This window comes from Ascaphus truei, chromosome 21, assembly GCF_040206685.1.
Source record: "Ascaphus truei isolate aAscTru1 chromosome 21, aAscTru1.hap1, whole genome shotgun sequence".
Taxonomy (NCBI): Eukaryota; Metazoa; Chordata; class Amphibia; order Anura; family Ascaphidae; genus Ascaphus; species Ascaphus truei.
The window spans coordinates 22,061,782-22,085,151 of record NC_134503.1 but is presented as its reverse complement, the minus strand read 5'-3'; the positions used below and the strand labels follow the sequence as shown (position 1 = coordinate 22,085,151).

The 23,370-nt window shown below is 45.2% G+C and overlaps 2 protein-coding genes across 5 annotated transcripts in view; one reads left to right on the top strand and one right to left on the bottom strand.

The window, feature by feature from the left end:
• Nucleotides 1-312: 312 nt before the first annotated feature.
• On the bottom strand, nucleotides 313-7,529 carry NDUFA8 (NADH:ubiquinone oxidoreductase subunit A8). Its single transcript, XM_075579341.1, has 4 exons — nucleotides 7,371-7,529; nucleotides 5,531-5,694; nucleotides 1,864-2,029; nucleotides 313-547 (listed from the first exon to the last, which is right to left on the bottom strand). The coding sequence occupies exons 1-4, from the start codon at nucleotides 7,419-7,421 to the stop codon at nucleotides 410-412; spliced, it is 519 nt and encodes a 172-aa protein (XP_075435456.1). The 5' UTR covers nucleotides 7,422-7,529; the 3' UTR covers nucleotides 313-409.
• Nucleotides 7,530-7,569: 40 nt separating this feature from the next.
• Nucleotides 7,570-23,370, top strand: part of MORN5 (MORN repeat containing 5) — a 29,301-nt gene continuing 13,500 nt past the window's right edge. Inside the window, exons 1-3 of one of the 4 annotated variants that reach the window (XM_075579344.1) lie at nucleotides 7,617-7,726; nucleotides 15,805-15,881; nucleotides 20,047-20,197. In XM_075579344.1, the coding sequence (XP_075435459.1) occupies nucleotides 20,048-20,197 (150 nt within the window). In that variant the 5' untranslated portion in view covers nucleotides 7,617-7,726; nucleotides 15,805-15,881; nucleotide 20,047. Of the gene's footprint in view, nucleotides 7,754-12,040; nucleotides 12,062-15,804; nucleotides 15,882-20,046; nucleotides 20,198-23,370 lie in introns of those variants that run through there. The other 3 variants (XM_075579343.1, XM_075579342.1, XM_075579345.1) reach the window with 3 other exon arrangements.

Genomic DNA, 23,370 nt, shown 5'->3' with positions numbered 1-23,370 from the left:
TCCCCAGAAATCCTTTGGGTTTTCCAATAGTTACAGATTTGTGACCATCATACTGGGGTCAGTGGAGCGTTCCCTCTTGGAAATGCATGGTAAGGGGCCACCCCTTGTGCTGACCGCAGACATGAATTCATGTTGAAGGAGAATGGAGGGAAACTCCCTGCGATAATACAGAGAGCAAACGACTCCCTTTGGGGTCTTCGCAATCATTGCAGAGGGTGGTAACACTATCCCTCACATTAATCCAGCGGCGAGGGGAGATGCTTCATGGCCACACTTTTTGGGGTCAGTGTCACACAACAAGCAAAACACAGAGAGGTTTTACCATTTTATTCTCCTAGAACACAGTAGATAATGAAACAAGTCTACGGCAGGAAGACCACAGAGTTAGATACCAGAAGATGTCAGCATTCTACCAGTTCCAGAAGAAAAGCCTGCTGCCATATTTGGAAGGCTTTAGCTCTCCTTCAATAGCAGGGTTTGGCTCTGGTCTTGGCCTTGAATGGTAGACGTTGGTTGGGAGAGGTCTGTCAATTTTCACTTTTGTGACCTAACATGGATAAGAATGAACAGAGGTAAGAGTTTTATAGGACATGGCTACTGTGTAGTTGAGTACATCATAGTACAGCAGAGACAGTGAGCAATCTGTAAGAGAAGCAGACACAGTCATTATAGGGGATTTGTGTTTTAAGAACTGGTCAGCAATGAGGCTATTCAGCTGGAAAAAACAGCCCCTTTTCTTCAGTATTATAGGAGGGCAAGTAATAAGATACTTTTACCAGGAAAGATACAGCAGTTACACAGAACATACTTCGTGTGTCACGAGGCACTTCTTCAGGGGGGGAGGTAGCTCCCCCCCCCCTGAAGTGTCTCGTGACACGAAACGTGCGTCGGGGTGCGGTGACGTCACGCCGGTGGGGTCCGCATGAGGGTAACTACTAGAGGGTACATCTTATGTGTGGCATTAGCGTTTATTACGCATTTACTTTATACTGCTACTACCATCCCCACTACCATTTCTCGCCCTAGCACCTCCCAGTCTGGGGATTTATTTTAATCCAATTTTTATACCACTTATACATACTGTCACTTGTTTCGGCGTATTAGTATTCCAATAAAACATTTATTATTTTTACTTTTAACAGGTTAGACGTCCCATCGCCATATAACCCCATTATTTGTGGGTGATTGGCGCAAGCTAGGCATGTCTCTGAGGGTCACTATATCCCCCCATTTATTATTATTATTATTGCACCATGAGTGCGTGCTAACAAGGGACTCGTGTGACCTCGGTCACTGTCTTGTCTTTACTCGGTCTGATTTTCCCTATGCACCTGGTGCTTATTCTATAATTGTTATTTATTTGGAATTGAGCAGTACCATTATCTGTGTTTGGATATAGGAGTGGGTAAGATTTCTCATTTCACGGCATCTTTAAGAAGAACTCTTATCCAGAAGATTTGTGGGTAACACTCTTGTTTGATTGAAAGCATATTATTCACTTACAATGAAGTTGCATTGAGGTGATTTTTTTTTTTTTTCATTTTTAACTGTCGCCTTGAGGAGGGGTTGTCATTGCTAATACAAGATACTCACACATTATATTACCAACTCCGTGAAAAAGTTTGACTCATATGTCTGTGTATTATTGACACGAACAACCATATTCTGGAACTATGAGCACCCATTACCCTTTATTTATAGAGAATTGTTGCTTACCTGCATGTCACTGATACACTAGATATATTAGTGGCCTCCCTGCATGAGGTCACTGGATACAATAGCTAATAGTGGCCTCCATACATGTCACTGGATACAGCTCATGTTCCTGGAAGAGTTTACAGATAAATCACACAATATCATTACCTTAGACAACTCTCCCATCTCCGGTCTCACCCAGCCGAGCTTGTCAAAGACACAGTTATCGAACACTTGCTGCTGCTTGCGACAGCGGCGAAGTTCCAGCAGATTAGAGTAGTCCAGACATGTCCAATATTCAGTGAAAGGTTCTGCACAGTGAGTCTTAATCTTCCTGCCAATCACAGCACAGGAGAGACACAGTTATCATGCTGTTCTGTGGAGGGGACCCGCTGCTCCGCCTATCTCCTCCCTCTCTATAACACTTCTGTGGGAATATATACTTTGTATCTTCTTTGCTACCCCTACGGCACTTGAGGCCTTGAAAATGTGTGTACAAAGTGTGTGTGCGCGCATGTGTGTACACACACGCGTCTTTTGATATGAGAGAAATCCCACTTCAGAAGTCACACGCCTTTCTTACCTGGGCTATCTGAGACTACAAAGTTATTCCCCCTGCACTAAAACACACCCCAACAAATCCTCCTCACACATTTCTCTTTCTTTCCATGCTTCTCCTCCTCGCTTCTGGGGAGATCTCTCCCAATCCCGGTCCCTGCCTTATTTCTACTTGCCCTCGCCTGCAAAATGCAACTTCTATTCCTTCTGGTGTTAACCCTCCAACCTCATACCCATCCCCTGCCACCCTTCCTCCTCTCTCCCTCTCTCCTGTGCCCTTTGGAATGCTCGCTCCCTTTCTAACAAGTTCCTCTCTGTACATGACTTCTTTATCTCTAACTCTCTGCTCCTATTTGCTATAACTGAGACTTGGCTCACTCAGTCTGACTCTGCTCTGGAAGCTGCCCTCTCTTATGGTGGCCTTTCTCCCACACTCCGTGCCCTGATGGCAGAGGTGGAGGCGTGAGGCTACTCCTCTCCTCTCTGCTGTTACCGTATCCTTCCTATTCCTCCCTCTCTTGCTTTCCCCTCCTTTGAGGCTAAGACTGTCCAGATCTTCTCTCCTCTTCCTGCCATGTGGCGGTCATCTATCGCCCACCTTCCTCTACTCATCCCTCTTCTGCCTTTCTCTCTCACTTTGAATCCTGGCTCTCTTTCTTTCTCTCCTCAGATTCCCCTGTTCTTCTCCTTGGGGACTTTAACTGCCACATTGCTGACCCCTCTCTCCCTTGGGCTTCCCGCTTTCTCTAACCTCTTCTTTTGGCCTTCAACAGTGGACTGCAGCCAGCACCCACAAGAATAGCCACTACCTAGACCTTTTTTTTCACAAAAAACTTTTCTCTTTCCGATTTCTCAATTTCCCCCTTTCCGCTCTCTGACCATCACCTCATCTCATTTTCTCTCTCTCGTTTCTCCCCTTCTCCATCTACCCCTCGCTCCTGCAGAAACCTGCGCTCTATTAACCTGCCAGCCTTTGATTCCACTTTACGCTCCTCCTTCTCCTCTTTCAGTTCTACTCCAGACTCTGACAACCTGGTCAGGAACTACAACTCTGCCTTATCCTCCTCTCTTGATCTTCATGCCCCTCTTTTTCTCGGCCGCCCTCGTCCTAACCCCAGACCTTGGCTAAATTCCCACACGCGCATGCTGCACTCCTCCACTCGTTCCTCTGAACGCCTCTGGAGGAAATCTCACACTCTCGCAGACTTCCTTCACTACAAATTTACGCTATCCTGTTCCAACTCAGCCCTCTCAGGCTAAATAAACCTAGTTTTCTTCACCAATCAACACACACCGACTCTTCTGTCTTTGACTCTCTACTAAAACCACCCCGAGCTGCCTCTTCTTCCTCCATTTCACCTCAGGACATTGATGACTATTTCAAGGAAAAGGTGGAATCTATGTCAGAACATGTCCTCTGTTTCCTCCTCCCATCCCACACCGCTTCCTAACTCTCCTCCTGCCTTCCTTGACTCTTTTTCCGCTGTCACAGAGGAGGATGCGTCACTGCTGATCTCCTCCTCTCCCTCTACCACTTGCCCTCTTGACACCATTCCCTCCCATCTCCTAAAACATCTTGTTCTTACTATAACCCCTACGCTCACACAGATATTTAATACCTCCGTCTACTCTGGTACCTTTCCCTCCTCCTTCAAGCATGCATCCGTTATACCATTACTCAAAAACAGCAAGCTTGACCCTACCTGTCTTTCTAACTATCGACCTGTCTCCCTCCTGCCTTTTGCCTCCAAACTCCTTGAACGTCTTGTATTCTCCCGCTTGCTCCACTTTCTCAACACCCATTCTCTCCTAGATCCTCTACAATCTGGCTTCCGCACGGGTCACTCGACGGAAACAGCCCTCACTAAAATAACTAATGACCTCCATGCTGCCAAATACAAAGGTCATTACACTCTGCTCATATACCTCGACCTCTCTGCAGCATTTGACACAGTGGACCACCCTCTTCTCCTTCACATTCTCCATACTCTTGGTATTCGTAACACAGCTCTATCCTGGATCTCCTCTTGCCTCTCCCATCGTACTTTCAGTGTCTCTTCTGCTAATGCCGCCTCCTCTATCGATCTCTCTGTGGGGGTACCCCAGGGCTCTGTCCTGGGACCTCTTCTCTTTTCACTGTACACACTTTCTCTAGGTGACCTAATCACATCTCTTGGGTTTAAATATCACCTCTATGCTGACGACACTCAAATGTACTTTTATACCCCTGACCTTACACCTGCTGTACAGACCAAAGTTTCTGAATGTCTCTCTGCTATATCATCCTGGTGGCCCTCCGCCGACAAACTTAACATGACAAAAACAGAGTTCCTCATACTTCCTCCCAAACCTGGCCCTACTACCTCCTTCCACATTACTGTTGGAAGTACCATCATTCACCCAGTAGCCCAAGCACGATGCCTAGGGGTCACACTCGACTACTCTCTCACATTTTCTTCTCACATTCAAAACGTCTCTAAAACCAGCCAGAATCACTCTACTCTTTCCTAAATCTGTCTCAGCGTCTCCCCTCCTGAAATCCCTCTCCTGGCTTCCTATCAAATGCCGCATCTTGCACTCAATTCTCCTCCTCACTTTTAAAGCTTTACACTCTTCTGCCCCTCCTTACATCTCAGCCCTAATTTCTCGCTATGCACCATCCCGACTCTTGCGTTCTGCTCAAGGATGTCTTCTCTCTACCCCCTTTGTATCTAAAGCCCTCTCCCGCCTTAAACCTCTCTCACTGACTGCCCCACACCACTGGAATGCCCTGTCCCTCAATACCCGACTAGCACCCTCCCTATCCTCCTTTAAGACCCACCTTAAGACACACTTGCTTAAAGAAGCATGAGTAGCACCGTAGATATTACTAGACACATGATACATAAAGCTTGGCCCCTTGCAGACACACTTACCAAAATGCCCTCCTACTATCTCTGTACGTTCCTCCTGCATACCAATTAGACTGTAAGCTCCTTGGAGCAGGGACTCCTCTTCCTAAATGTTACGTTTATGTCTGAAGCACTTATTCCCATGACCCGTTATTTATATTATTTATCTATATGATTGTCACGTGTATTACTACTGTGAAGCGCTATGTACATTAATGGCGCTATATAAAGACATACAATACACTACTGAGCTACACTATTAATGTGCACTCTCCCATTCCTAGGGAACTACAGCGGAAACACAAGAAACGTATGAGAACCCTACTCTGTGTCATCTCATTTATATCACACTAACCACGAGGACGTTATTATTCCACCACAAGTACCTGAAAAACTCCAATGCACAGTCGTTCACTTTTCTTCCTTCGTTCAAACACTTCCGTGGGTCCTTCTCTTCCCAGCGACACAGCATGAACTCCTTATTGGGCTTGTCACAATGGGAGCCATAGTGATGGGCTGCAGCCTTCAGCACGGCAGAGCTCACGTTCAGCTGAGAGATGGGAGGAGCACAAGAGGAGGACCAGTTAGGCGAAGTGGTGGATACACTTCGATAGGTGCATTCACCACGCACAGACATCACACACACACACCAAGAGAACATATATCAGCGCTCAATCTATTCTGCGATAGTGATTAATCACATTGTTGAAAAAGCAATCCCTAGGTGTCGAAGTCTTTCCAACCAAGGTCTAGTCAGGATAGACCATTATTAACTGAATAATAAAGATAGTATTAAGTGGGGAAAAGACTTGAAATGTGGGGATTTAGCAGCTTCTCATAGGACAACCACATCCAAAAAGTAAACAAAATATCCCTTGAGGAAGTAAGCTTGAGTGACGAAACACGTAGGGTTTCCTATACTGGAGAAACTCAGAGGTTTGATCACGTTATTCTGAGCTATGGTCCTGCCCCTACAACATCGCGAGTACAAGCCGTTACTTGCTACTCCTGGAGAGACACAGACGGGCGTGGAGATGCCTCGAACTAGTATCTGCAACAAGTGTGAGCTACCAATCACAGCCCCCCCGAGAGGCTCCAAACGGAGAACTGTGGCAAGTGTGAGCCACCAACTGTTGGCCCTGGTGAGACGTTGAGAAGTCCGGGGAAGGTTATGTTGAGACAGATTGCTGCTCCTAGTAAGACGCCGACAGGCGTGGGGAAAGATTTGAGTGAGATGCTGATGAGCGTGGGGAGAAATCCTATTGAGATCTGCAGCTGGACGAGCAGGACACGAGAGGCTCCTATAAAGAATAGATCCTGAGAAATCTCAACACTTTATTGTGAATGCGAGTTACTGACTGTTGCCCCCCTGTTTCGAAGGTAAGCGTGGGGAGACCCTTTGAACTAAGATACAGCTGGACCAGCGCCACCTGTTGAAATCAACAACACTTTTTTGGGGTGAGCTTTTCATCACGTGGCAAACTGCAGAGCAGCCATTGTTGTATATACCAAAAGTCCAGCTATTATTTATGTATATGAATTACTGAGTACCTTTAATTAAGCTCTGCATTTTTTATTATATACATGATTTTATTAAAAACTGCCTATATCTTGGATCATGCGCTTCTCCTTTGTGACACACACACACAAACACAGAATATACACACACACAATATCCATGTAACACACAGATCTAACATACATATACACACACGATGACATATTATAGACACATAATATGACATACGAGTGACACAGAGACACCGACGATATGACATGAGACAGAGACACACACGATATGACATAGGAGTCCATGGTTAGTTCACGCGGCATCACATATGCCTGTAGCGGGAGAGATTTGTGTCCAAGGGGTAGACGTAATGGGGAGGCATGTCAGGGGCATGGCTGTGACATCACAGAGACGATTCGTCGTTGAGTTCACCATGGACGCGGCCATGAGACAGAGACACACACGATATGACAGATGAGAGACAGAGACACACGATATGACATGACAGAGATACACACGATATGACATATGAGAGGCACAGAGACACACACTATATGACAGAGACATTTATATTTATATATATATATATATATATATATATATATACACACAGACAGACAGATTATATATATATATATATATATATATATATATATATATTACACACACATATACATACATGCATACATGCATGCATGCATACTGTACGCACACACCTCCCGCACGGTGAGCTCCTCGGCTGTCGGTATCTGCAGGGTGTGCTGCATGACCGGCTCTGTCCTCCTGAGGTCACCGCACTGCGCTTGCGCATGGCGCGCGTCATTACGCCCGCCGTACACACGCACTGACGTCACCGCGCCCGTGCGCCTCCTGTCTCCTGCGGCGGGTGTGAGTTTCCAGCACTCCGCCATGCAGCTCTCTGATTGGTGCGCGCGGTCAACTGACGCGTCTGTTTGTTCTGGTTCCGGGGCTGGTTGTCATGGTGACGCATCATCGTCCCGGAGACAGGCCTGGACGCGCCGGGCATGGAGTACACCGGCAGCGAGTACACCGGGGAGTACCGGCAGCGCAGGTGCAGTATGAGGGAGAGTACCGGCAAGTGCGGTGTGAGGGGGAGTACCGGCAGGTGCGGTGTGAGGGGGAGTACCGGCAGGTACGATGTGTGAAGGGGAGTACCGGCAGGTGCGGTGTGTGTGGGGGAGTACCGGCAGGTGCGGTGTGTGAGGGGGAGTACAGGCAGGTGCGGTGTGTGAGGGGGAGTACAGGCAGGTGCGGTGTGTGAGGGGGAGTACCGGCAGGTGCGGTGTGTGAGGGGGAGTACCGGCAGGTGTTGTATATTGTATTGTATGTCTTTATTTATAAAGCGCCATTAATGTACATAGCGCTTCACAGTAGTAATACATGTGGTAATCAAATAAATAACAGATAATATAAATAACAGGTCATGGGAATAAGTGCTTCAGACATAAAAGTAACATTAAGGAAGAGGAGTCCCTGCCCCGAGGAGCTTACAGTCTAATTGGTAGGTAGGGAGAACGTACAGAGACAGGAGGAGGGAGTTCTGGTAAGTGCGTCTGCAGGGGGCCAAGCTTAATGTATCATGTGTTCAGAATGTTCACAGTGCTATTCATATGCTTCTTTAAGCAAGTGTGTCTTAAGATGTGTCTTAAAGGTGGATAGAGAGGGTGCTAGTCGGGTACTGAGGGGAAGGGCATTCCAGAGGTGTGGGGCAGTCAGTGAAAAAGGTTTAAGGCGGGAGAGGGCTTTAGATACGAAGGGGGTAGAAAGAAGACATCCTTGAGAAGAACGCAAGAGTCTGGATGGTGCATAATGAGAAATTAGAGCTGAGATATAAGGAGGGGCAGAAGAGTGTAAAGCTTTAAACGTGAGTAGAAGAATGAAGTGTGAGATGCGGGATTTGATCGGAAGCCAGGAGAGGGATTTCATGATGGGAGATGCTGAGACAGATCTAGGAAAGAGTAGAGTGATTCTGGCAGCAGCATTTAGGATAGATTGTAGGGGAGACAGGTGAGAAGCAGGAAGGCCGGACAGCAGGAGGTTACAGTAATCAAGACGGGAGAGAATGAGGGCCTGAGTCAGAGTTTTAGCAGTCGAGCAACAGAGGAAAGGGCGTATCTTAGTTATATTGCGGAGGAAAAAGCGACAGGTTTTAGAAATGTTTCGAATGTGAGGGGCGAATGTGAGAGAGGAGTCGAGTGTGACCCCTAGGCAGCGTGCTTGGGCTACTGGGTGAATGATCGTAGTTCCAACAGTAATGTGGAAGGAGGTAGTAGGGCCAGGTTTGGGAGGAAGTATGAGGAGCTCTGTTTTAGCCATGTTGAGTTTAAGGCGACGGAGGGCCATCCAGGATGATATAGCAGAGAGACATTCAGAAACTTTGGTTTGTACAGCAGGTGTAAGGTCAGGTGTTGAAAAGTATATTTGTGTGTCGTCAGCACAGAGGTGATAATTAAACCCAAAAGATGTTATTAGGTCACCTAGAGAGAGTGTATACAGAGAAAAGAGAAGAGGTCCCAGGACAGAGCACTGGGGTACCCCCACAGAGAGATCAATAGAGGAGGAGGAGGTGTTAGCAGAAGAGACACTGAAAGTACGATGGGAGAGGTAGGATGAGATCCAGGATAGAGCTTTGTTCCGAATACCATGAGTATGGAGAATGTGAAGGAGAAGAGGGTGGTCCACGGTGTCAAATACTGCAGAGAGGTCGAGTAATATGAGCAGAGTGTAATGACCTCTGTCTTTGGCAGCATGGAGTTCGTCAGTTATTTTAGTGAGGGTTGTTTCCGTGGAGTGAGCAGTGCGGAAGCCAGATTGTAGAGGGTCTAGGAGAGAATAGGTGTTGAGAAAATGGAGCAAGCGAGAGAATACAAGACGTTCAAGGAGTTTAGAGGCAAAAGGCAGGAGGGAGACAGGTCGATAATTAGAAAGACAGGTAGGGTCAAGCTTGCTGTTCTTGAGTAATGGTATGACTGTTGCATGTTTGAAGGAGGATGGAAGGGTTCCAGAGCAGAGGGAGGAGTTAAAAATGTGTGTGAGCATAGGGATTATAGTAGGAGCAAGGGGTTTTAGGAGATGGGAGGGAATGGGGTCAAGAAGGCAAGTGGTAGAGGGAGAAGAGGCGATCAACAGCGACACATCCTCCTCTGAGACAGTGGAAAAAGAGTCAAGGAAGGCAGGAGGAGAGTTAGGAAGGGGTGTAGGATGGGAGGAAGAAACAGAGGGGATGTTCTGCCGTATGGATTTCACCTTTTCCTTAAAATAGTCAGCAAAGTCCTGAGCGGAGATGGAGGAAGGAGAGGTAGCTGAGGTGGTTTGAGTAGAGTATCAAAGACAGAGAACAGTCGGCGTGGGTTAGACTTGTGTATGTTGATTAGAGAAGAAAAGTAGGCTTGTTTAGCTTGCAAGAGGGCAGAGTTGAAACAGGATAGCATTCATTTGTAGTGAAGGAAGTCTGCGAGAGTATGAGATTTCCTCCAGAGGCGTTCAGAGGAACGAGTGGAGGAACGCAGCATGCGCGTGTGGGAATTTAACCAGGGTCTAGGGTTAGATGGGCGAGGGCGGCAGAGAGAAAGCAGGGCATGTAGATCAAGAGAGGAGGACAAGGCAGAGTTGTAGTTCCTGACCAGGTTGTCAGGGTCTGTAGCAGAGCTGAGAGAGGAGAGGGAGGAGCGTAAAGTGGACTCAAAGTCAGGTAAGTGAATAGAGCGCAGGTTTCTGCAGAACCGGGGGGGGTAGATGGAGGGGGAGAAGCGAGATAGAGAGAATGAGATGAGATGATGGTCAGAGAGAGGAAAAGGGGAAATCGGAGAGAGAGAAGTTTTTAGTGAAAACCAGGTCTAAGTAGTGGCCATCCTTGTGGGTGCTGGCTGCAGTCCACTGTTGAAGGCCAAAAGAAGAGGTTAGAGAAAGAAAGCGGGAGGCCCAAGGGAGAGAGGGGTCATCAATGTGGCAATTGAAGTCCCCAAGGAGAAGAACAGGGGAGTCTGAGGAGAGGAAGAAAGAGAGCCAGGATTCAAAGTGAGAGAGAAAGGCAGAAGGGGGATGAGTAGAGGTAGGTGGGCGATAGATGACCGCCACATGGACAGAGAGAGGAGAGAAAATCTGGACAGTATGAGCCTCAAAGGAGGGAAAAGCAAAAGATGGAGGAATAGGAAGGGTTCGGTAACGACAGAGAGAGGAGAGCAGGAGCCCCACGCCTCCACCTCTGCCATCAGTGCGCGGAGTGTGGGAGAAGAAAAGGCCAGCATAAGAGAGGGCAGCTTCCAGAGCAGAGTCAGACTGAGTGAGCCAGGTCTCAGTTATAGCAAATAGGAGCAGAGAGTGAGAAAGAAGTCATGTACAGAGAGGAACTTGTTAGAAAGGGAGCGAGCATTCCAAAGGGCACAGGAGGGAGGGTGGCAGGGGGTGGGTATGAGGTTGGAGGGGTTGACACCAGAAGGAGTAGAGGTTGCAATTGGCAGGCGAGGACGAGTGCATGTAGAAATAAGGCAGGGACCAGGATTGGGAGAGATATCCCCAGAAGCAAGGAGGAGAAGCATGGATAGAAAGAGGATGTGCGAGGATGATTTATAATGGTGTGTTTTAGTGCAGGGGATATAGCTGTGTGGTGTCAGAGGACGCAGGTAAGAAAGGAGTTCATGTGAACTGGGAAGTGGGGAAGGAAGGAGAGATGGAGCTATATGAATCGAGTTAGAGACATACTGAGGCTGGTAAAAAGAAGTGCATAATTTGAGAAGAAGTAAAGTCACAGCAAATATAAATGGTAAAGGCAGCATAACAGCAGTAATGATGCAGTCTGGTATAGATGATATCCTCTGTTCCAGCGTAGTTCAAATGCAGGAATCAGGACCTGTTAGGGGTGTCCACTTCTTCACTTCTGTTGAACTTCCTTTTAAACTTGAGTTGTTCAGTAGTCCTGCCACTTATAATGGGCCACTTTGAATATGGGCTGCAGGCAGCATAAGGCTGTTCTATCTGGGGTTATATAGGCCTAAAAAGTCACCTGACAGTGTGGTTCTGTCTGCTTAATTAGCACATCTGAGGCACATTCAAACAGATGGTTTTCTACACATGGTCTTCCCTGCCTAGGTGTCAACGCTTAATTTGATTAGGGGTAGACAGAAAACAGCATTCAAATATGGTTTTTACCTAGCATTGGGTCACTTGCATATGCGGTGTGAGGGAGGAGTACCGGCAGGTGCGGTGTGAGGGGGAGTACTGGCAGGTGCGGTGTGAGGGGGAGTACCGGCAGGTGCGGTGTGTGGGGGAGTTCCGGCAGGTGTGGTGTGAGGGGGAGTTCTGGCAGGTGCGGTGTGAGGGGGAGTACCGGCAGGTGCGGTGTGAGGGGGAGTACCGGCAGGTGCGGTGTGAGGGGGAGTACCGGCAGGTGCAGTGTGAGGGAGGAGTGCAGCATCCCACAGGAGGTACAGCTAATCACTTGGTCACATTAATTACAACAGTCTGTCTGTTTCCTCTATATCAAGGGAAGAAAAAAGGCTGTCCCCAATTTTACCCTTTAGCATGTTAAAGCTGCAGACCAAGCAATATGATACGTTTTTTTTTTAGTTTTTTTTTTTTAATAAATCAGTTCTGTACTTCGAGAAAATAGTTGTAGCGTCTTTTTCTCTCTTTAATTAAGCAATTTTTAAAGAATGTTTTAATGTATTCTATTGTAGCAAACATTTTTGTTTCTATATAAACCATTTACAAAGTCACATCCCCTTCCTCTTCTGAGAGAGGCTCTGGCTCTTGAGCCCTGCCCTCTCTCTAGCAATGCACCAATTGTATCTGGTAACTGCCTGGTCACATGATCTTCCACACAGAACATTGCATCATGGGTACTCTTGTACAGCCCTAACAGTGAATTAAATGGCGATCGATTACAAGAGAACGGATCGATCAGCAACTGAGCTAATCACTTGTCAGATTTTATTGATGCACATATTGAATGGGATTTTTTTTTTTTTTTTTTAAACGGCAGTTTGAACTGCAGCTTTAAGGTACACCAACTGTGAAGTAGGAGGAAGTCCCAAGACAGGAAACACAAAGTGCTGTTTGATAGGCAAGATGTCAGTGTCACGGAGGCCAGTAGTGTAGAAGGAGGGGGTGATTGAGAAGCAACAGAAAGGTCCAAAAGAATAAGTTAGCAGAACTGCCTTGTAGATTATGAGTGACGCTTATTAGGCCCCAGTCTCTGTGGAGGTGTTAGAATGGAATCCAGACTGCAGTGTGTTGTGTGTTGAGAGTTAGAGGAGAGAAAGTCCAGCAGGTGGTCGTTCATCAGTGAGTGATTCAAGAAATGTGGATGCAGAAGGGAAATAGGACGATCGCTGGAAGGGGAGGCTGGATCGAGAGAGGGGTTCTTCAGGATTGGGGTGACAGAAGCAGGCTTGAATGAGGAAGACAATATGCCTTTGCTCAGAGAGAGGTTGAAGAGATGAGTTAGTGTAGGAATAATTGCAGAGGAAATGTGAGTGGATAGGATCGAGTGGGTAGGGGGGAACTAGTAGAGAAGATGGGAGACTTCCTCCTCATTTACTGGTTGTAAGCAATTGAGAATTTGGAGCTGTTTGTTGTAGATGGGGCTTGACAATGTGCAATGCCGTGTCTAATAGTATCGACACTGAGGTTTATGTAGCAACAGAGAACAGTCTGTTTAGATGCACTGCTTAGTTTTTTTTAGCAGAGCTGCGGCGTTTGCAAGAACAGTTTCTTACAACTTTTGCAGACATAAAATTATACCACTTCAGATGTGGCAATAAAAAGGCAAACTGAGGGGTGCAGAGAGACACAGACTGCGATACATCTCATTATATTCTATGCTTCATGTAATTTCTTCCCAACTCCTCCTCCTGACACTCCAGATGTAACAAGCTGGGGCAGACAGAGGAAAACTGGAGCAAAATGCTTTAATAGTTTAATACATAAGTGCAGGCAGAAAACGTCCCAGTTTTGGCTAGAAAAAGGTTTGTGCACCCCTTAGGATTTTCACATATTTCAAACCTAAAATGTTATTGGATCTTAATCTAAATCCTAATACTTTACAAATATAACCTAATCAAACAAATGACAAAAAAATCATACTTTTTCAAAATGTATTTATCCACAAATGCTGCAACATTCAATATCCACGTGTGAGAAAATATGTGAATCTTTCAGTACCTGGGAGCGCCCCAGTGAGCAGCAATGACTTCAACCTCGGGTTCCTGTAACTGCTGCTCAGTCTTTCACATCGAGTTTGAGGAATTTTGGCCCATTCCTTCTTACAAAACTGCTTCAGCTCAGTGACATTTGAGTTCTTCCTTGCATGGACAGCTCGCTTCAGGCCATTCTAAAATGCAGAATTTCTTCCTCTGCAGCCATTCTTTTGCAGATCTTCTTGTATGCAAGGTCCTGCTTCAGAAAAGCAGCCCCAAACCACCTCACTCAGACCACCATGCTTGACGGTTGGGATGAGGTACTTCTGTTTGAACGCGGTTTTGGTTTTCGGCAAACAGAACGTTTCTCATTGAGGCCAACAAGTTATACCTTTCACTTGTCAATGTTCCAGAAGTCTTGTGGATCATCTATGTGCTCTTTGGCAAACATCAGATGGGCAGCAATGTTGTTTTTAGAGAGCAGTGGTTTTCTCCTGGCTATCCTTCCATGAACACCATTCTTGTTTAGGCTTTTTCTAATAGTTGAGTCATGAACACTCACATTTGCCAAGCTGAGAGTGGCCCAGATCCTTGGAAGTTACTCTTGGGTTCTTTGTGACTTCCTGGATGATTTGCTGGTTTGTTCTTGGAGAGATTTTGGTAGGTCAACCGCACCTGGATAGAGTGACTGTGGTCTTGAACTTTCTCCATTTGTCTGACAGTGGACTGGTGGAGCCCCAAATCCTTAGAAATGATTTTGCAACCCTTTCTAGATTGATGAGCATCAATAACTGCCTTTCTGAGGTCCTCATAGAGTTCTTTTTAATGTAGCATGACAAGTTTCCACACATGTGAAAACCAAACTCAAAAAGTTTCTGATCTTTATATAGGGTGGGGCCTCCCAAACTCAAACCTGATGATCTACCTAATTATTTAAACACCCAACTGTAATTATTCCTTTTTAATTTGCTGATAAAACCAGGGTTTCACTTACTTTTGCACAACTCTTAATTACTCATTGTTTGTCTAATTCATACATCATTCTGTTTCAAGAGACATGGAATTTGTCAATATAAACCCTATTGAATTTTTAAGAAAAGACTTGTTTTGATTCAAGAAGGTTATCATTGGGGTTCACAAACTTTTTCTTGCCACTGTATATAGACTCTTATCTTTAAAGGGTTAGCAAGGTCTTGAGTCGTAATATAATAGCATGTTCTTGTATAGCGCTGCGAGTTTTACGTAGCGCTTACAGAGACATTTTGCAGGTCCCTGCCCCATGGAGCTTACAATCTATGTTTTTGGTGCCTGAGGCACAGGGAGATAAAGTGACTTGCCCAAGGTCACAAGGAGACAACACCGGAATTAAACCAGGTTCCTGCTTCACACTCAGTGCCAGTCAGTGTCTTTATTCTCTGAGCCACTCCTTCTTCCCGTAAGGGAAGAACTGGCTTGGGCGGGCAGAGGAGAGAGTTGAAAGGGGGAGACAGTCGATGTGGATTGGAGGACATGGTAGATATGAAGGAGTAAATGTAGTTTGGTTTAGAAAGACATAGGGCATCATTATAGGCAGAAACAAAACTGAATTTGTAATGTATGAAATCTGTTGCAGAGCTTGATTTTCTCCATTGGTGTTCATCACTGCGGGAGCATCTCTGAAAGGAAACTTGTTTTGTTGGTGTGCCATGGTTGAGGTTTCATGGGACGGTAGCAGTGAGTTGTGGCAGGTGCAATCTGGTTGAAGGGCAGATAAGAGAGAACTATTGTATAGCCATGTCTGGGCAGGAGAGGTTGGTTAGGGGAGAGAGGTGATTTTGCAGAAAGGTAGAGAGCTGAAAAATATCTATATAAGCTCCAGTAGGTGTAAGGCCGCGCTTACAGTCCCGGCGTTGCGTCAAAACAAATGTATTGAATCCATCGCGTGTGCTTATAGTAGGAGCGACGCGACGGCTTGGTCACGAACGTTGAAAGTCAATTCAATTTGATTTTTCAGCAACCGTAGAGTGACGTCAGCATCTCCGTCGCTGTCGCCAGGACTATAAGCGCGGCCTTTGAAGAAGTTGATGAGGGGTAAGTGGCAGGAAGTAAAGTGAGGAAGAAGGAGGGCAGACGGTGATCATAGAGAAGGTACGGTGAATTAGAGAAATTAAAGAGGGAGAAGAGATGAGAAAACACAAAGTCAATCGAGTGACCATCACGATGCGTGGAAGAGCTTGTCCACTGGGAGGAGTCAAAGGAGGCGGGTGAGGAGAGGAGATGAAACAGCTGGAGCTTTAGGGTCGCCAATAGCAATATTAAGGTCCCGTAGAATGCGAATGGGAGAGTCAGACGAGAGGAGGTGTGGAAGCCAGGCAGCAACATTGTCTAGGATTTGGGAGGTACGTCCAGGGGGGCAGGAGATGAACGCAACATGGAGTGAGACGGGAGAAAATACAGATAATGTGTGTTTCAAATGATGGAAAGACATGGGTGTATAGCTTGAAAAGTGTATCGAGGAGAAAGCAGAATGCTTCCTGGTCCAGTGGTATAAGTAAAGGAGACGCCGTCGTAAGACAGTGCAGCACAGGAGGGAGTATTATTTGTGACGGGAGCTTTGTGACAGGCTATTAATAATACACCAAAAAATATATATATAAAATATATATATATATATATATATATATATATATATATATATATATATATATATATATATATATAACTGGGTTTGAACTGGGACGAGACTTAGATATGATAAAATATAATTTATTCCTTGATAAAGGTGAACACATCAGATATACAAATAACAGGCAAAATATAGACACTTACTTAAAGATTAGGACAAGAAAGCCATCAGGATACAGAATGGGCCATTTCTTCCATATTTCAGCTGACATCCCAGCAAGACAGGCAAGTCATGAAGGAACAATAGCCCTAGGCTGAGCCTGGTTCTTATACAATTATTTCCCTTTGAACACCACCTAAACCCAGCCCCTCTCATAACTCAGCGGTGAAGTTGACAGTTTTCCTCAGAGTAAAACTCCTCCCACCCCACGACGTTTAAAAACTGCTTTTCCCTATCTAAATAACTTCATAACTTCAGTTTAGTAGTACTTACTGGCATGTGAGACATATTAATACATTCCGTCACGCCTGACGCTCCCAATAAGACCAAATATTACCGTGTAATATTAAAATTAAGAGAGATATTAATATCTGTCTGTTCGAACCGGCTAAACGTCAGGTGTTTGTAACCGTTAGTTGCGGGTATGTCCCACGAATACACATATGTAACTCTTAGCATGTTCAGCCAAGGACATCTCATAATATTCTTATATTTAATAAGGTCACCCATTCTGATTTTCTCCTTGGGTAGCCCCACCCCTTGCCCCCATCAATAAATCCTTTGAAGCAGGGACCCCTGGGTGGGAGGGACGGGGACATTTGTCCCCTGTGTTATGTTTATTCTTGCAGGATACCTTGGTTTGTAAGTGTGAGTTTTAACGCTCACAACCCACTCCAGTTCCTGGGTCCCGCATAAACAATTAGGTAATTAGCCTTTGATCACCAGGCTATGTAAATTCTAGCAAGCTGTTCTGCTTGCATAGGCAAGTGACCCAGCTCATAGGTGTCAAAACATTTGGTTCTGGTATGCATAACATTTGTTCCTTAATGCATTACAAAGGCAGGCAGAACCCATAGCATCCTGCCTGTACATTTTAACTGCAACAGGAAGGTACTTTATCAAAAATATATGTTTCCCTTATGACAAAGTTATATTTTTAATAGGTGTGTTCTTGGGGGGTTACCCTGAGGCTGCACACCAACAATCAGGGTGCTTGCTCACTCCGTTCCTAAATTAGCAGTCTTAATGGAACGGCTCCTGTTATTCAGCACTGCATATAATATTAACCCCTTAAGCCCCAGTGTGTGTTATGCAGACACTGATATAACAATAATACATGGGAGCAGGGGAATATACATTTTCATGTTATAACAAGGGTTGAATCACATTGCTGGACCTCAGCCCAGTTAACCCCTTGTCTCCCTGGTGAGGTTAGAGGGTGGCCAATTGGGGTGTAACCCCTTTAATCCCGGGCCAAATCCTCACGAACGTCACATTATCATTTATTTATAATGTGCCAACATCCTGTAGCGCTGTACAATAGGGTTGGAGAAGGAAAACAGTAAGATAACAAGCATTAACATACAGTGTTACTCCTCCGCTGCCACCAAAGGCTATCACGCTTTTGGCACGACTCGTGTGGTATGTCCTAGAGAATTTTAGGAAGAGATAAGGAGGTGAGCCATGTTTCAGTGATGTTGGAAGAGTTGGATAGAAAAAGGTTGTGCACTGAAGTAAGTTTGTAGCAGGCAGACCAGGCATTTCTTGGAGAGGGAGGGAAGGCAGGTAACCTGAATAAATGGGAGGGAGGGAACCTGAATAAATGGGAGGGAGGGAACCTGAATAAATGGGAGGGAGGGAACCTGAATAAATGGGAGGGAGGGAACCTGAATAAATGGGAGGGAACCTGAATAAATGGGAGGGAACCTGAATAAATGGGAGGGAGGGAACCTGAATAAATGGGAGGGAGGGAACCTGAATAAATGGGAGGGAGGGAACCTGAATAAATGGGAGGGAGGGAACCTGAATAAATGGGAGGGAGGGAACCTGAATAAATGGGAGGGAGGGAACCTGAATAAATGGGAGGGAGGGAACCTGAATAAATGGGAGGGAGGGAACCTGAATAAATGGGAGGGAGGGAACCTGAATAAATGGGAGGGAGGGAACCTGAATAAATGGGAGGGAGGGAACCTGAATAAAAGGGAGGGAGGGAACCTGAATAAATGGGAGGGAGGGAACCTGAATAAATGGAAGGGAGGGAACCTGAATAAATGGGAGGTAAGGAAGGGAGGGAACCGGAATAAATGGGAGGGAGGGAACCTGAATAAATGGGAGGGAGGGAACCTGAATAAATGGGAGGTAGGGAACCTGAAAAAATGGGAGGTAGGGAAGGGAGGGAACCTGAATAAATGGGAGGGAACCTGAATAAATGGGAGGGAAGGAACCTGAATAAATGGAAGGGAGGGAACCTGAATAAATGGGAGGTATGGAAGAAAGGGAACCTGAATAAATGGGAGGGAGGGAGGGAACCTGAATAAATGGGAGGTAGGGAAGGGAGGGAACCTGAATAAATGGGAGGGAGGGAACCTGAATAAATGGGAGGGAGGGAACCTGAATAAATGGGAGGTAGGGAACCTGAAAAAATGGGAGGTAGGGAAGGGAGGGAACCTGAATAAATGGGAGGGAGGGAGGGAAGGCAGGTAACCTTAATAAATTGAAGGGAGGGAAGGCAGGTAACCTGAATAAATGGGAGGGAGGGAACCTGAATAAATGGGAGGGAGGGAAGGCAAGTAACCTGAATAAATGGGAGGGAGGGAAGGCAGGTAACCTTAATAAATGGGAGGGAGGGAAGGCAGGTAACCTGAATAAATGGGAGGGAGGGAACCTGAATAAATGGGAGGGAGGGAAGGGAGGGAACCTGAATAAATGGGAGGGAGGGAAGGGAGGGAACCTGAATAAATGGAAGGGAGGGAACCTGAATAAATGGTAGGAATGGAGGGAAACTTAATAAATTGGAGGGATGGAACCTGAATAGAGGGGAGGGAGTGAAGGGAGGGAACCTGAATAAATGGAATGGAGAGAACTTGAATAAAAGGGAGGGGAGAAGGGAGAGAACTTGAATAAATGGGAGGGGGAAGGGAGGGAACTTGAATAAATGGGAGAGAGGGAAGGCAGGTAACCTGAATAAATGGGAGGAGGGGGGAGGGAAGGCAGGGAACCTGAATAATATTGGAGTGGTTGGCAGTGCAGGATATGGAGGAGCTTCTGGGACAGAAAATGGGTGGGTGAGGGTAGGTATATGGGTGGAACCAGATGTCATGATAATATCATGATATATTATGTATTTTAATCCATCTGGTCCTTCAGGGGTTAAAAAGGTGCAACTTGAATGTGATGGAGTACTGACATGGTAGGCACAGTAACACACAGGTAGAGGATCTGAGTATGAGGGGAGTACTGACATGGTAGGCACAGTAACACACGGGTATAGGATCTGAATGCAGCATATAAGCAGTCCCATTACATACAGTAAGTCCCAGTTTGAATATTCACTTTCATACTGTGACACACACTTGGATAATCTGGATTGAGTGCAGAAAGTGTATAAAAAGTGTTCTGATTCTGATTTAGGATGGAGGGAAAAGATGGAGTGTACACTCTTCCAACGGAGACTCGCTATGAAGGGGACATGAAGAATGGGACATTTCATGGGCAAGGAACGCTGTATTTCCCAAATGGAAGCAAATACGAAGCTCGCTGGGACAGCGGCATCTCACAGGAGGTACAGCTAATCACTTCTATCACTTGGTCACATTAATTACAGCAGTCTGTCTGTTTCCTCTACATCAAGGGAAGACACAAGGCTGTCCCCAATGTTACCCTTTAGCATGTTAAAGCTGCAGACCAAGCAATATGCTACTTGTGAGGTTTTTTTTTAAAGTAAATCAGTTCTGTAATATGAGCAAATACTTTTTTTTAAACAACTCTGAATGACATTTTGAATGTACAGGCAGTCCTTGGTTATCCGACGCAATGCGTTACTCAAAATGGCGTCGGATAGCGAAGCGTCGTAAAGCGAAACCCGTTTTCCCATAGGAACACTGTTTAAATCAAACGTCCCGTTCCTGAAGGCATTTATAATGTTAAAACACACAAAATATTTTACTCAAGCTATAAGATATGCAGCACACACATAGATTATGATGTAAACATTATATTTATTGATTCCAGAACTGTAAAATAAAACTATAAAAATAAAACTATACTGTATTCTGTACAGTAATGTACATGAGCAAAAAAACCCATCAATTATTGGAGGAAGATGATTGTAGGGATCTTCAACAGACAACGGACTTTTTGGAGGTGATGGAGCTGGACTTAAAGGTTGGGCCTCTTGAAGAATCTCTTCAATGAAGTCTGGACAGATCCTTTCCTTTTCTGCGTGTAGATCTCTCTATAGCAGCTGATTTGGTTAGACACCCCACGACTGACTGTTGAACTCCGTTCAATGTTAGGGTCATTTTCCTCAAATGCGCTATCAATGTGCGCTATCAATGTGCTTGAATGCCGCAGCCAGTGCGCTATCAATGTGCTTGAATGCCGCAGCCAACATTTTGGTTGACAAAGATTTACGTGGCTGTGCCACTTCAGCAAATTGGTGGGCCTCCTCTTCAGAAATTTTTTGCTCTTCTAATTGCATCAGGTCTTCATTGCTCAACTCGTTAGAATGTGAGGCGAGCAACTCCTCAATATCCTCGGTTTCCACCTCCAAGTTGAGATCTCTGGCCATTTGCACAACAGTTTCTGTAACCTCTACAACAGTCTCTGTAAGGCCTTGGACATCTGACACAAAATCAGGGCACAAATTACGCCAAATTCCATTTAAATTGGACTGTTTGACCTCATTCCATGCCTCTCCGATGTTTCTTACTGCATGGAGAATGTTGTAACCCTTCCAAAATTCTTTCAAGGTTGGACCTCCTTCCACATCAGTTGCTGTGATGGCCTGGGCAAATGTTCGCCTAAGATAGTAGGCCTTGAAGGAAGCGATAACCCCCTGGTCCATCAGCTGTATCAATGAGGTGGTGTTTGGGGGCATGAACACCACCATGACGTTTGGATGATGGTCATCCAGGTACACGGGATGGCCAGGAGCATTGTCCAGGAGCAGCAATGCTTTGAAATCGAGGTTCTGGTTCATGCAATATAATTGCACAGCTGGAATAAATTGATGCTGGAACCAGTTCTCAAAAAGGCTCCCTGTTACCCATGCCTTACGGTTGGACTTCCAAATCACTGGAAGTGTGCTCTTTGCATAACCCTTGAATGCCCTAGGGTTTTCTGCATGATAAACAAGCAAAGGTTTTTAGCTTGAAATCACCGGCAGCATTTGATCCAAGCAGAAGAGTCAGCCTATCCTTTGCAACTTTAAAACCAGGCATAGATTTTTCCTCTTTTGCAATTTAGCTTCTACTGGGCATTTTATTCCAGTAGAGCCCAGTCTCGTCAACATTGAAAACTTTACGTGCGCAATAGCCACCGTCCTCTATAATTTTGGCCAATGTAATAGGGAAGGTTTTAGTTGCCTCCTCATCAGCACTAGCAGCTTCACCGGTCACTTTAATGTTATGCAAGTTTGCCCTCTCTTTAAACCGCATAAACCAGCCCTTATTTGCAGTGAACGTTTCCTCAGTGGTCCCTTCTCCATGCTGGTGCTTAATGTCCTCATACAGACTCAAAGCCTTCGCCTGAATTAAGGCTAAACTAATAGGCACATGACGCTGGGATTGATCTTCCAGCCATATGATGAGGAGTTTTTCTACCTCAGCAATATGCCCAGCACGTTGCCTTATTGTCGTACCTTGCATAGGTGCTGAGCCCTTGATCTGTTCCAAGATTCTTGCCTTATCTTTTATTATTGTCACAATAGTTGTGCGAGGTATATCCAAGGCACGTCCAATTTCTGTGTCCGTCTCTCCTTTCTCAGAGCGCTTTATTATGTTTTGTTTGGTCTCCAAAGTCATAGATTTTCTAATCCTTTTTGGAGTAACAGCACTCTGCTTTTTGCTTTTATCAGCCATGGTTTAGGGCCTAAAATACACCACTAAACCTTCACACAAACTGTTCAGAATGATTTTCCTAACCTGCAGCCTTCTGATTGGGCAATTGTAGCAATTTTGCAAAGCATCGTAAGAGCGTCCGATAAGCCGTTCGGGCGTCGTAAAACGGGCCATAGTGATGCATTGACTAGCGTCGGATAAGCCGTTCATCGTAAAACGAGGACCGCCTGTATTATAATGTAGATCCAAACGTAGAATCCTCCACTAGAATGCACTCTATGTTAATATATATTATTATGTCTTTGGACAAATTGTCCCACCAGTTTCACTTGCTTCACAAATGACTACTCGTAGTTACCAGATCAGCTACCCAGATTAAAAAATAAAAAACAATAAAACTTTATTACATCCTTAAATTCGTGACTCTGTGCAAGTATTTACAGTGTGAATTGTTTGAAAGAATCCCTGTTGGAGTGAAGTAGAGAATTAACATATAATTGTGGAGACTTGTAATCACATTAATATGTATGTCTTCCTGTAACATATAATATGTTTTTTCTACTTTGACATCTCTCAAGCCCACGGAATATATCCTTATGTGGAATATAGGTGTATATGGTGGATAAATATATCCTATATCTCATATATATTTCCTATATTGTAATCAAAGTTCATCACAATGAACGGCGCTTAAATATTCATGCCGTCTTAGCATACAAGTACTGGGATACAAAAAACTCCCCACATCACATATATAGGTTTGCTCGAATGATCATAAATCAGTGTGTATAAGGTAGATTTATAATATCCCTAGTATGTACTTCTTAATATACCAGACAACAGAATATGTATAATATTCCTATAGTGTTGTATAAATCTTTAGGTTTTTATAGTG

Excerpts from the sequence above, each read along its gene's own strand:
- NDUFA8 (XM_075579341.1), bottom strand. The coding sequence starts at position 7,421 with ATGCAGCACACCCTGCAGATACCGACAGCCGAGGAGCTCACCGTGCGG. Across the intron at positions 2,030-5,530 it reads TGTGCATTGGAGTTTTTCAG|GAAGATTAAGACTCACTGTG; the intron begins GTACTTGTGGTG and ends TGTGATTGGCAG. Across the intron at positions 548-1,863 it reads AGATGGGAGAGTTGTCTAAG|GTCACAAAAGTGAAAATTGA; the intron begins GTAATGATATTG and ends TATCCATGTTAG.